Raw genomic sequence first — 14,204 nt, 5'->3', positions numbered from 1 at the left:
TCCCATTCTCGTCTCTCCCCTTCTCCCCATTTTGCCGCTGATCCCTACATAGTACATGTAGGCTAGCTTCTTCTGCCTACCCTAGTGTGCAAGAGATGGAAGTATATCTCTGTCTCCATTTTCCCTTCCATCCTGTCTTCTGTCATAAAAGCAAACTCATTTTTCTGTTTGTTTAGCATGTACACAGACTGGCCCTGCCAGTATCTGCTAGGGCCCTCTTCTATGGAAGTGGACCATACAGCCCTGGAACAGACGTGCATGTCTGTTACTCATATATAGCAAGCATAGCACTCTGAGCTCTGCATGTTCTAGCATCAGCTGGGGTTGGGTTTGGGTATTTGTTGGTGGTGAGAGACTGTTGAAGAGCCCACCATCAACTCCTACCACCATGCCCCTTGCTATTGTGTTCTGTGATCGCCCATACACATTATTAGCAGAAAGTTTTGGTGTGTTCTGTGAGCACAGATTTCCTAAATATATGAAATGAGTGGTATTTTTAAGTAATAGTCATCACCTTAGATGCCCCGTTCTGTGATCACAGATGTTTTGATGCTATCTGTGGTTATACCGAGAATGTTCTTCATACATTCTCAAGGGGATCGTGCATATGGGTGAAGTATGAGTGTGGTTTTGATGCCTGCAGGTGAAATGAAGACTCACCGACATCCTTTCTTGCCTGGAGTCAGCTCGGCTGAGCATGAACAGCACAGTAAATCTTTATCTACACTATGCTTTGGAAGTATACAATAAAATACCAACAGATGTTCACTCTAGGCATGGATCCAAGCAAAGAAAATAAGGAAAGCAGATCCTCATTGTCTGCTCTCAGCGCTTGAACCAGCCTTGCCAAAGCTACTATCTCAAAGCAGATTTGTATGTCTGGCAAATTTAACTTCCTGTGAGAAGTCAGTCCAGTCAGAATATGCCCAATAAGAACAGAAGCTAAATCTGACTCCTAGGCTATAAACCTATTCCTGTCAACTTTTTCTACCAGCAGTGACACCATTTCACTTCTTTTTTTAAGTTGCTTTGACTCAGCTAAAGGTGCCTTCAATGTCACTCTTTTTAAGTGCCAAAGAGAGAGGGGGAATTTACCCTGCAAGATAAATGTGAAGTTATCCAAGCCCTGAAAACAACTTTCAGTTCTTTCTGCCACAATAAGAGATTTCACATTGCAAACATTTTATACTAGTCAGCTGCTGTAGTGTAAAAGCGACTACCCTCAGTGGAGGCAGATTTCCAAAGGAACATGAAGCACAGGTTGAAAATCAATTTCCTTTCTCTCTGTTTCCTGATGTTAAATGTTACCCTTTGTTCTTTGTCAAGGTTGGACACAGTGTCAGCATGGTGTTCGTCATATGGGGCAACGTCACCATGTGGGGCTGCCTTTACCCATAATCTCTGTTTGAACAGGAACCACTGAAGCCTAAGAAGTAGTACAATAACTACAGATACATGAATATCCTAGCAGCACATATGTAGAGGCTTGTGATGTCTTTCTCCATGATTTACAGTGTTTCAGCATACATTGAAAAGAATACTAGGGTGGTTTTTCCATATGTACCATCAAGAAAAAGAGGTCACTGTGACAAATTTCCATACAAGTTAAAGTTTTGTGAAGTAATTTTTAAAATGTATAACATTTTAGAGGGATTGTCTTACATCCAGTTTGGTGTAGTGGTTAAGAGCATGGGACTCTAATCTGGAGAGCCGGGTTTGATTCCTCATTCCTCCACTTGAAGCCAGCTGGGTGACCTTGGGTCAGTCACTGCTTCTAGCTCTCTCAGCCCCACCCACCTCACAGGATGTTTTGTTGTGGGGATAATAATAACTTACTTTGTAAACCGCTCTGAGTGGGTGTTAAGTCATCCCAAAGGGCGGAGTCGGTTTCGTTTTCCCGGCCATGTCGGATGTTCCCCTCTGCAGGTCCGGGGAAACTGTCTGAGCAGCCTGACTGGGCGGTTGACCCGTGAGGGTTAACCTCCAGGACTCCCAGTGAGGGAGCCTGGATCCGGGGCGCCGCGGGAAGAACCCTCTGGAAGTAATGCAGGGGGTAAATTGCCCGCTTGCTCCATCGGAGGCCGGCAGACTTGCGCAGCACCACGTGTGCTGCCGGGCCATGGAGAACGGCAGTAAGCAGATTTAAGGTGAAAGCCTGTAAGTAAGCAAATCCCTTCTGATTCTTAAGCGTATGCGAAGGATTGGTGGGAGCTGAAGCTAAGAAGGTGCGGATTTCTTCCCCCTTTACCGAGTTTCGGAACTCAGTTGGCGTCCCCCCCACCAAGATGGTGATGAAAAAGCAGAGCCCAGCAATGAGTAAATCGGTGATGGCGACGCTACAGGGGAAGGGGGAAACTTTGGAAGAGTTGGTGAGACGAGCAGTTTTCGATGCTGTGCAGCCCTTTGTAGCGAAACTGAATGAAATGGGGCAAAAGGTTGATTCAGTGGAGAGCGAAGTGAAAGCCATTAAAGAAACAGCGACCGGAGCAGAGAAGTCTGCGCACGAGAACGCAGTACTCATGAAAGCAACAAGTAAGGAAGTGAAGCTTTTGGAGAATCAATTAATAGGATTGCAAGTGGACCGTGCCCAAACGGTACTGCATCTTCAGAATGTAAAAGAGGAGGAAAATGAAAATTTAAAAGATGTGGTGTCTGGACTTTTGGCGACATTCGCAGAGGCAACTAAAGAAGAGTTAAAAAGCGACATCTTGGAGGTCCGGCGGACGTCTTCAAAGTATGTAATGAAGCGGCAGCTGCCTCGCGAGATTATTATTGACTTTTCATCTAGGAAGACTCGGGACACCATCTTATATAATTCGTACAATGTGGACTTGGATTATTTGGGCAACAAGGTTAAAATTTTGAAGGATGTTCCATTTTTGGCTCGTAAAAGAAGATTCAAGTATAAAGGACTTGCGGCTTTCTTGAGGAAATGTGATGTGAAATATAAATGGTTGTTTCCAGAAGGCGTTTTGTTTAGTTATAAGGATCAAACGTATAAGATTACATCGGAAGCCCAGCTGACAGACTTTTTGTTCAATCATCAGGAGTTCCATCAAGACGAACGTCCAAAGTCTGAAGGGGAAGGTGGGGGGGAGGAGAGAGCGGGCACAGCTGCTCCAGCTGCGCAGAGAGAATTGAGACCGAGACGCAAGGGGGGGGGGAGAAGATCTGATCCTGAATATGGCTTGTACTGTATAAGATCTACTAATCTGATCGCATGTTAGAAAGTTAACTTTTAAGAAAAATTGCAGCATGAAGGGAATACAAGAGATGTAGTGTAGTGTTTATTGTTTGTATGTTGCTCTTCCCCCTTTCCCAGCCCCCCTCCCCTTTTTCCCCCTTTTTCTTTCCCTTGTATTTTTGTAGTTTTTTGTAGTTTTCTATGTTAGATATTAAAAAATAAAAATTTTCAAAAAAAAAAGTCATCCCAAAGGGCGGTATATAAATCTTATGTTATTATTATTATTACATACAGTGCCTATCCTTTTTGAATAAATATATAGAACGTGCAGCAGCACTTTCATTTTCTGTGGCTCAGTTAATCTGTTTTAAATAAACACTTACCTATGTTGCTTCTTACAGGTATTTGGGAGTATAGGGTTGGATCACTTGGAGTAGTTCCACTAAAAGTGGAGGGCGTTTTTCTCTAATTCCTGCCTTCAATGAGAGAATTCGTACTCCCACCTCATGCTGCTCCTGCTGGATCTCCTTCCCCCCTCCCCCACCATTAACCAGAAGCAGAATTTCAGAGGGCATTTGGGGCTGCAGTGAGAGGGGAAGGCAAGGATGTTGCATTCCACAGACTTCCATCTGTGGAAATTACCAGTATATCCAAGCCGTTGCTTTCATATTGTTCTACTGAAAAGAAAAGAAAAAAGAAAAAAACCAGAAAAGGGTTTCTGACTAGAACTTGAGAAAAAAGTAGCATTTTTTTAAAAAAAGCACACCAAGGAATCAAACTGCTTTAAGTCATGTATTTTGGTTCAGTGTCTGTTTGCAGAATATATTTCTTTTCAGTTTCTTCAAAATATGGTGGGAAAGTGGCCATTAATTATCTTCTGAAGGATTTGCTGATAGTTGGAGTTATTTTTTCTCTTAACACTGGAGAAAACAACCCTAAAATTAGTGAATGCTTTACACTCACTCTTTTATCCACCCCCTCCCCACCTCCATCTGTCACTTCTGTTTCAACATTTGCTTTTCTGCAGTTCTAAATTATAACCACTACATGCTTTGAAAAACCTGGCCCACCTGGTATTATGGACAACCAAACTTAAGCCTGACAGAACATATTATTATTGCAGATCTATTCAGGAGAGTTTGATGAAGCTTGGAGTAGGTTTATATTATAGCATTAATAACTTAGGGCCAAGCTACAAGTGACGAATGACACTTGAACGGCAAGTGTATTTCTCCCTGTTCACTTGCCCTCCACTTAATCCACTTGCTGTTCAAGTGTCATTTGTCACTTGTAGCTTGGCCCTTAGAGAGTCCTCTTGGATAAGATCTAGGTTTCTCACAAGGATCCCTGGTTCCACATGCTCACTCCAGCTGGAGTACAAACTCCATGTGCTGGATCTTTGCACCTAGCAGTCAGACAGACTTGTTATAATGCAGTATAGACGAGAGAATGTTTCCTCTTCTGTTTCTTTTTTTAATATCCATTTATATTTTTATTGGTAGTTTTGTTTCTTTGTTTTGGACTGTTAACTTTGTTTATTCAATTGTATTGTATGCACATGTCATACATTGTTGATATACAGTATATATGTATGCATTGATACATACAGTGTAGGCCATTAATATGCATAATGCTGATTTATTTCAACAGATAATGTTGAAATAATGTACATTTTATGAAGAAAAATTGCCCATGGAAAATAATATGGAAATTAAAGAATTACAGGTTCAGTTTGTATAAAGGAGAAGTTAAAATCAAACTTGAAACAGCTGAGACAAGAAATATGAAATCATCCCTGGGATGCTCTGAGCCTAGAACTCCTCTTCCTGGACAGGAAGTGGCTCTAGAGATCACATGAACAGGCAGAGGTGATTCTACAGTGTAGATGATGCCTTTGAATCTGCTGAGTGGGCAAATGGGTGGAGCTAATATGGCATCCTTGAAATTAAAATCTCTGCCTGCCAGGCTTGTAGTGATATAGGTAAGTAACCAGAGCCTGGTTGTCAGCAATCCCCATTCAAGATACCTCTGAGCAAGATGTTATGGAATATATACACAAAAGCTCTTGGGTGTGGTCATTTGGAGATGGCATTCAAGGCAACTTAAAGGGTCAATATGCAAGAATTACAGATGTTATTACTCTTGGACCCAGCGTCTGAAATCATATAGCTTAGAGGTAAAGGGTAAGAAAAAGAAAGAAAATTCTATAAGGGAAGATCCAACTGCAAAGCAAGCTGTTAAAGAAATAATATGGATCCAAGTACAATTTACAGTATTGATCAGAGGCAGGTGCCAATAGATCTGAGCGCATTCTCCCTTTATACTTTTTTTCCATTGGATTTTATTGTAAAGTTGATGGCAACCAGCTGCATTTAGCTGCAAAAGCATTAGTGCCAACTAGCAAGGCAGCAGTTCATGAAAAATATAATTACAGATTTAAGTACATTACTTAGGTTGAGTTAGACCAAAGGTCTACCTAAGTACTAGATCCATGCTCAGCTCTAAGAAGTAGACTCTGACTGAAAGTTGCTCTGTAAGGTTTTAGTCAATGGACAGAACATTTTAGTCATTGGGTAGATAGAAAATCGTAAACTGTTATGAGTAGTTTTTAAAAGACTTTTTATGCCTGAAAGATAGGTTAATATTTTTGAAAAGCAACTAAAATGCCAACCTTTAACAGGAGTGTTCAAGGGGCACTTTTGGAACTGCATAGTCCTTTCTAATTATTACCTTTCTCATCATGACCAGATAAATTAATCATCCCTTTTTAGAGAAGCTGAACAAAAAAAATCCTGATCCTCTGTTATCTCACTTGTGTTCCAGGTACTGGCTGACCAACAAGGTTTTCATCAAGCGACCTAGCACGGGACTCCTCATGTATACACTTGCTACAAGGTTCTGTGATGAAATTCATCTCTATGGATTCTGGCCCTTCCCAAAGGATATAAATGGAAAATCAGTCAAATACCATTATTATGATGACCTAAAGTACCGATATTTTTCGAATGCCAGCCCTCACAGGATGCCGCTAGAATTTAAAACTTTAAATGTGTTGCATAACAGAGGAGCACTTAAATTGACAACAGGGAAATGTATACAGCAATAAAGCACAAGTGACATACAGTGAGAAGCATAGGATATGGGCATTGGCATACAGATTTTATGGAACAGCAATGGGGCCCATAGAGAGGAGATACCCCACTGTACTGGGCTAAGCCAATGGAGAATAAGGTAGTGCATCTGTACTCCATTACCAGCTCACGTTTTACCTGTTGAAGTGCTAAATTTTGAGTGCAATGGTTCAAGTAAGTGCCACTTTCACTAAGAACAAAGCTTGAATGTATAAAATAAGTAGTGTTTACAAGATCCAACAATGCATTCATTACCGGTAAAAGAAGCAAATAGTTGATTTACTGTTCAACTGCCACCACAGAGTCAAGCAAGAAAATAGAAGAAATACCCAGGGATAAGATCTGATCTTAAGGAATTACAAGCATTTGGTAAGAAAAATCAAAATGAATTGGTGGTGCAGTGGATAACAACAGAAAGATTAAGAAAAATACCTTCAGAAGGAGGACTGCCTGACCTTGTATTATATCCTCTTTCTCTGTTTCTTTCCCTGTTTTTAAAATTGTCATTGATTTTCTATGGGTACTAGAACTCTTTAAGTGATTTTGAAATGATAATAATAATATGAACAATATAAGTAATTCTCAAGAAGTGGTCTTAGAAATTTTTTTAAAGTCCCTATTATTTTAAAATCTTCATTCTGTCTTGTTGTTTGACATAGGCTTGGTATATCAGTACAGCTGAAATGGCCTCCAGATAATGACTTGACACTGTTGTAATGTGTAGAGCCAATCTCCAGGTTTTACTTTTGCAGATCTTGGAAACATTCCATACAAGCCCAAGCCACTTCACAGAATGTGTAGCAAGGGCATGAATCATTTCCAGGTGATGCACAAATACAGTGTGTTTTTCAACTCTGCACTTTGTAGCAGTGTTTGGAATAAGTCATCTTCCAGAGTGGTATAACCGATAGACCAGGTCTTAAAATCTCCCAATTGCTTGTAAAAACAGGCTCTCAAAAGAGTTGGTAATTTGAGCCATTTTTAAAAGAAAGATGTTACATTACAAATGAAGATGACAGTTAACAAGCAGGTGCCCTTACTTTTGGTACCAAAGATTATGCTGATTTTGTAATCAATGTAGATTCTTTTTTTCTCCTTATGACAGGAACATATGAATTTAATATTGTGTTGCAGCGCTGCTGAGGAAATTGTTTCCAGTCATTTTTGTTTACTGTAACTTGCTGTCAAAGTTTTTGTTTGAATGACACATTCTTTAACTTGACTTTGCCCTTTTCCCCCCTACATGGCTTGAATCAAAAAAGATGCTCTCCATTCTTTAATTGTGATACTAATATAAGGTTTGTTAATCAGGAGCAGGCAGTTATTCAGAAATGAAAACCATAAATAATGCTGATATTTCAAAGTCAATGTAGTTGCTTGCCATATTGAACAATACTCAAAATTTTACTAATTTATTGAATCCCTTTATCCAAAATATGAATTTTTCATAGTGCTGGACAATATTCCCATTTTTCTGGACAATAATATTTTTATGAACAGTGGGTGAGCATTTTCCTTTTTCTTTTTCCCTTCTGTACATTTTTCAATTTTGACAAGTTCTATTAGTATACTTTGTTCTGAATGGATGAATAATGAGAGTTATTAATGGTGGCAGTTTGGGCAAGTAGTATTATCAGTATAGGCTCAGGTTTGCATCCTTTGTCTGCAGACTTAATTATGGTTTGTGAATTATTTCAGAATGGTAGGGGGAAAGTACAATTTCTTTATCATCATCAGGCATTTCTGCCATCTAAGAAAGAACAGAGAAGACACTGAGAAAAGTAAATAAGAATAGTTCTTTATTGCAGACCATGGAATTAGAGGATAAAAGTGCCGTATAATTGAAGTAAGTAAATAAATAAAATGGTGGTACCATTTTATTAATGGTGGATGAAATGGTGGTACATTTTTTTTCAAATCCAATCATCTTACCTATGAACAAAACTCTGAGGCAAAAGCTTTTAAATTGATGATAGAGGTATTGAAGCTTTCCTTTTATATTAACTATGTTAAACTGACTTCATTTGTTGCATGGGACTGAAGCTTAGCTGTCCTTTTCTTCTAAGATCATTCCTGTCAGTTTCCTCACCCCAAACGGTCTCATCCAGAACCCACCTTTCCCCCATCTTCCGTTTCTGCCCCTTCCTCCCAGGAACTGAGGATGGCCTGCATGCTTCTCCCCTCTGCCATTTTGCCCTCATAACAATCCTGTTAGGTTGGGCAGGCTGGGAGAGTTACTGTCCCAGGCTTACCCAGTAAACGTCCTGGCTGACTGAGGATTTAAACGCTGGTTTCCCCAGTCCTAGTCTGACAGAGTTTCTTCTATATGTGGGTTTCAATAATGTGTTTAACAATATCTCTTATACACTCTCCTCACTATGTACAATCAACATTTTTTCAAAGGTCAAGTTCAATTTGTATATGTAATTCATATATGAACATATTTATTTCAGTGCAATAAGAAAATAGATGTTTCAATAGAAATAGTTAGAATTGGCTGTAACTATTTTATTCATTTTAGGAAAATGTTTTAAGAGAAAAATTTTTCTAGTTCCTTGATTACTAAAAGAAATATATATATATATTCTTTTAGAGCAGTCTAACGAGATTGGCACCTTGGTATTATAAACTCACAGATCCTCTTCTTTGAAAAAAAATTTAGACTAGTGCCTTTTCATCATCTTCCATAACTTTAATCCTCATATTCCGAGCTATTTACATGGGTCCATAATCAAGCAAGGGCTAAAATAATACTAATTAACACTGATTTTACATTTTTTTCATCTCAGGGAAATTTTACTATTACACTGTAAATTCAACAACAAAAGTTGGAATACAAAATGTAAGAAAGCATGTTTTCTTGTGCTACATAATGTAAAGCTGGAATCCTGTCCACAAATAGTCCAGTGAATTCTGATGGGTTTACTTCTGATAAACATCCATAGGATTCTGCTGTAGATGAAATCATGAGATGAAGAATTGGGATAACTGAATCATATTTAAATGATGGAATAGGAATGGGATCATTTTTGTCCATCTTTATCTTCATAGGAGCTTTCATCTCCTATGATTGTGCCCATAAATCAATACCTCAGTGGCTCTTTTATGGTCACTGCAATTTTGGGTTTCTTTCCCCTTTTTGAGTATCAAGTAGAATCCAGATGTACAATGCCCTCTTATTTATCAAAGACATGGTGCTGTTTCAGATTTTCAGATAGATAGGGTACAATTTAGGGAGTCTGACCTATGTGGCTGCACTTCTGCATTGTACGGAATTTGGCCAAACTTATTTCATACAGCTGATCTCATGTCATATCTAGTCTTTCCTTGTGTTCATCTGAATCTCTTTATCTTTCTGTTCACTGTGAGCAGTAAAAATGTAGGTGCCCTTTAAAAAGTTTTTTGTTCTTTTTTAGCTTCCTTGAGGGTTTATATTCTTTTAAAATTCATTTGAATTCCTCATTTCCCAGCTAGAATCATTTTTAAGGTTCCTCGGAAGAAAGGTACTCGACAGACACCATACTTGCATTCTCATCAAATTGTAATAACATTTGTTCTGAAGTAGTCAAGAAACAGTTTTCATTCTTTTTCATAACACATTTTTTTTTGCCCCACTGCCGTCATGAATAACTATCATAGTAGTTTCTCAATCACTGTTGTCCAGCACTATCTCTGCCTAGGGTTGCCAACCTCCAGGTGGAAATTCCCAGAATGGCAACTGATCCCCAGATGACAGAGCTCAGTTCCCCTGGAGAAAATGGCTGCTTTGCTGGGACTCTATGATGTTATACTTGACTGAGGTCACCCCACTCCCCAAGCCCCCCAGGCAACCTCTCCTCCAAATCACCAGAAATTCTCCAGTCAGGAGTTGGCAACCCTGTCTCTGACATGGAACAAAACCTAATCTGTTTATGCATACAAGTAAGAAAGGGAATTTGTTTTCATTCAGATAATTTTCTTGTGAATGTAATTCATAAACCAGTGTTTTATAATTCTTGGGGATTTTATTTTCTGTTAGGAGCTCTGGAGTTCCTGAGATTAATGAAGATAAATAGATAATATATTTGCTTTTTGCTTTGGGGGGATTCTTCTCCTCTTACTCACTTTCTAAAATGTGAAGTCTGTTCAACATTTCAAAAGATTTTTTTAGCCAGTTTAGATAGCTACCTATCTTGCAAAATAAGACATTACACATGCACACAAAAATAATCAACTATAGTTGAGATAGATTGAATGAATGTATCTGCCAGTGGGTCTCCAACATGCAGATAAAGAGAAATACATAAAATCAATATCTTGTTGTGTACCAACCCAAGGCAAAATCAAGGATTCCTTCCAATTAGTTTGCTTTGTGGTGAGTGACTTCAAATACTAATTACATCAAAATATCCATTGACTTTACTGGGGTAGATTTTGTGCAGCCCTGTAAATTCTTCAAGGATTAGTCTGCGATTTAGTAAATATCATCCAAGTGGAAAGGCAATAGCATACAATCACCAGGGTGTTTCATTCAATATCCATTTCAGCATCTTGCCAGCTGAACTCCTAATAGGTTTTCATAAGCAAGATGAGTTTAGTAGAAGGTCTTGGGACTATTGACCTGGAAAATCACCAGAAAGCTCCCTTGTGAGTAAAGGACCTGTATCCTGAATCTTCAGGAAAAGTGCATGCAAACAGGTGCTTTGGACACATTTTCTTCATCTTGGAGTGTCTGGATCAGGCTTTTCAAGAATCATGCACCCAGCACCTATTTGCATATGTATTTCCCTGTTAGATCGAAGTGGTGGGCATACATATCAAATGATTGTGGAATAATGCTCTACAACTTCACATTCTTCACCTCCCCCCTTCCTTAAGAAAAGAGCGCTGTTATCCTGGATAGGCAAAAGCACAATTGTTTTAATGAGGGAGCAAGTTTGTACAAACGGGCCTTCCTGAACAGTACTACTGCTATTGAGCGTACCCAGGTCCCATTTGTGTGCACTGTTGAGATGTATTCTGTCAGGATCATCTTGTTTGATGCTGTTTATTATTATGTTGTGTACAGGAGTTGAATTACTTTGTTACTTGTAAAACTGTAAAATAAATTAAACTTTGTTTTCAGTAGTTAACTGCTTTGGCTCACTTCCGAATCCTACTCTTTCCTATTGTAATGTGCTCTGAGTTAATTTTATTGAAAGCAAGACGTAAAGAGTTTTATAGCAAGTATTCAGAGGGAACAACCCTGTACAGTTTTATAACATTTGTACATGTGCTAACCAAGTACAATGAAATCAACATATATGCCTAAAATTTATCCCTTTAAGTTCAAATTAGATCCCCTAAATTAATAAATTATTATTCTTCAAATCTTCTTAAAAAGTACTGAATTTTATTTTATTTTGCTTTGAAGCTGGCCAGCCAGTATGATTAATGGAAAATTTATATAATGGATGGTCTTTCTTATTGCTGGAGTTTGATATAATGTTTAAGAGGTCAGGACTTTAATCTAGAGAGCCGGGTTTGATTCCTTACTCCTTCCCTTGAAGCCAGCTGGGTGATCTTGGGTCACACAGCTTCTAGCTCTTTCAGCGCCACCCACCTCACAGGGTGTTTTGTTGTGGGGGTAATAATAACATACTTCGTAAACTGCTCTGAGTGGGTGTTAAGTCATCCTGAAAGGCGGTATATAAATTGAATGTTGTTATTACTACTACTACTACTACTACTACTAACATTTTTATGCAATCTATTTTATTCATTGCTACATTAATGTCATCATGGCTGCCGATAAAAACTCTTTGGCCTGAGTCATGTGTGTGTTTGGAGACTTCACCACTGACTTAAATAACTTCATATACATAGATGTGTGGATGCACTGTGTACCTATTAGAGTTTCTTAGTGATGTCATATCTATTAAGTATATGTCACATTTCACTGAAGAAGTTTTATGAACTTTTTACTGTGATAACGACTGGAAACAGCACTTTATGCACAAGAATATCAGGATAATTTTGCAGACAGGATAGACCAAGTTGGCTTGTTTCTGCCATTCTCACCAAGATGTATGGCAAGGACCCTTATCCATAGCATACCTGCATCAGTTCCCACAATTCTGATGATCTACATGGACTCTGGCCCCTTACTTTCACTGCTGGACAAATGCCTTAGCACTAGCAGTCAGTTTTTTCTCAGTGACAGGAGAGAACACAACTCTTACTAGTGATAGATAATGACATCGGACACTTGTTCCTTGTTCTACAGACTTCTGTCTGCACACAGAAGACCCTTAGATTCAGGCCAGTGCTCTCTTATAGCAATACTTTCTAATTTGAATTAATAGGTGGCTAATAGGCAATTTATTTGAAATAGGCTACAAATGACCAATATTCTCCTTGAAGTGCTTAACATATCATTCTCTCTAGCATATTTTTATCCAAAGAACAGAAGTCATTATACATGTTTCTCCCTTTCCCATTTTATCCTCGCAACAGCTATGAGAAACTGACAGGGTGAAAGTCACCCAGTGGCGTTCATGCACAGTGGATGTTTGGACCTGGGTCTCAAAGATCCAAGTGTGACGTACTAACCATTACACCACACTCAGTGAAAATGGTTTCCAGTTCTTTGTGCTATGTACATTACTTTCCAGTGTTGTCACTTTTTTCTCAAGGGGGCACAAAATAAAAACTCTGAATGTACTGCTGCTGCTATTTCATTTATAGTCTTCCTTTCTCACTGAGATCCAAGGCAGATTGCACAGTGCAAGTGAGATACAATATAATCAACAGCCAGAACAGTCACTGAACAAGTACCACAATGAACAACAATTAGGATATTCAGTGAACAGATACAATAGGGTATGGTAGCCATAAATTTGAAAGCATAAAGTTAAGCATAGAGATGAAATCTTCTGCAGCATAACTAAGTCACATGGCATGTTAAGCGACATGAAAACTCCCTAATGGTGCTTATGAGTACCAGCAGACAGTACCCAATAGCAGAGCATATAGCCCCTTTACCTACCAAAGCATCTCTCTGAGGGCCAAGCCACAAGTGATGAATGACACTTGAACGGCAAGTGGATTGAGTGGAGGGCAAGTGAACAGGGAGAAATACACTTGCCGTTCAAGTGTCATTTATCACTTGTAGCTTGGCCCTGAGCTATTTCTTACAACATAGCACTATAATCTGGGTAGAAAGCCTTCCTGAATAATTCAGCTTTGCATAGTTTGCAGAAAGCCAGGAGAGTGGGAGCCATTCCATATGGAGGCCACCACAGAGAAAGAGTGTGCATGAGCAGCTGTTGGTTTTGCCCAACTGTAGGGAGAAGGCCCTGTTCAGATGAGCAAAGCTGTTGTGGTGGAACATAGGAGGAGAGATGGTAGCACAGATATGAGGGGCCAAGGCCACAAAAGGACTTTGAATGTGATAGTCATGAATCGAGCCCAGTAAAAGATGGGAAGCCAATGAAGTGACTGCAAAATGAGAGTGATATTAATGCTCTATCTAGTTCCTGAGAGTAAGCAGGCTGCAACATCCTGCACCAGCTGAGTTGACTTTGCATTTGCAGAGTGCATTACAATAGTCTAATCTTGATATTACCGTGGCATGAATCCAGGTGGCCAGATCTGCTGAGTCAAAGTAGGAACCATCTTCCAGGCTAGTCTGTGTTGGAAGAAGGTGTTTTGTGCAGCTGCATTTACTTGCTTCTCTAGGACCACACAGACTAGTATAACCCCTAGGTTCTTAACTGGGTCAGCTGGGGTCAACTGAACCTCATCAAAGGTCAGAAGCACAATGTCCTTCAAGATCTCTGCTTCACCAACCAGCATCACTTATGTATTGTATGGGTTCAATTTCAATTTGTTTGCTTTCAGCTAATTTCACAACCACTGTCAAGCAGTAG

The 14,204-nt window shown here is 39.3% G+C and overlaps 1 protein-coding gene across 1 annotated transcript in view; it reads left to right on the top strand.

The window, feature by feature from the left end:
* ST8SIA4 (ST8 alpha-N-acetyl-neuraminide alpha-2,8-sialyltransferase 4) overlaps window positions 1-6,401 on the top strand; it is a 96,514-nt gene extending 90,113 nt beyond the window's left edge. Inside the window, exon 5 of the mRNA XM_054987134.1 lies at window positions 6,008-6,401. Coding sequence (XP_054843109.1) covers window positions 6,008-6,290 — 283 coding nt within the window. The 3' untranslated portion in view covers window positions 6,291-6,401. The remainder of the gene's footprint in view (window positions 1-6,007) is intronic.
* Window positions 6,402-14,204: the final 7,803 nt, after the last annotated feature.

The sequence above is a fragment of the Eublepharis macularius genome, chromosome 8 (genome assembly GCF_028583425.1).
Source record: "Eublepharis macularius isolate TG4126 chromosome 8, MPM_Emac_v1.0, whole genome shotgun sequence".
Lineage (NCBI taxonomy): Eukaryota > Metazoa > Chordata > Lepidosauria > Squamata > Eublepharidae > Eublepharis > Eublepharis macularius.
Note: the sequence above shows the minus strand (reverse complement) of the source record. Positions and strands in the feature narration are given on the sequence as shown.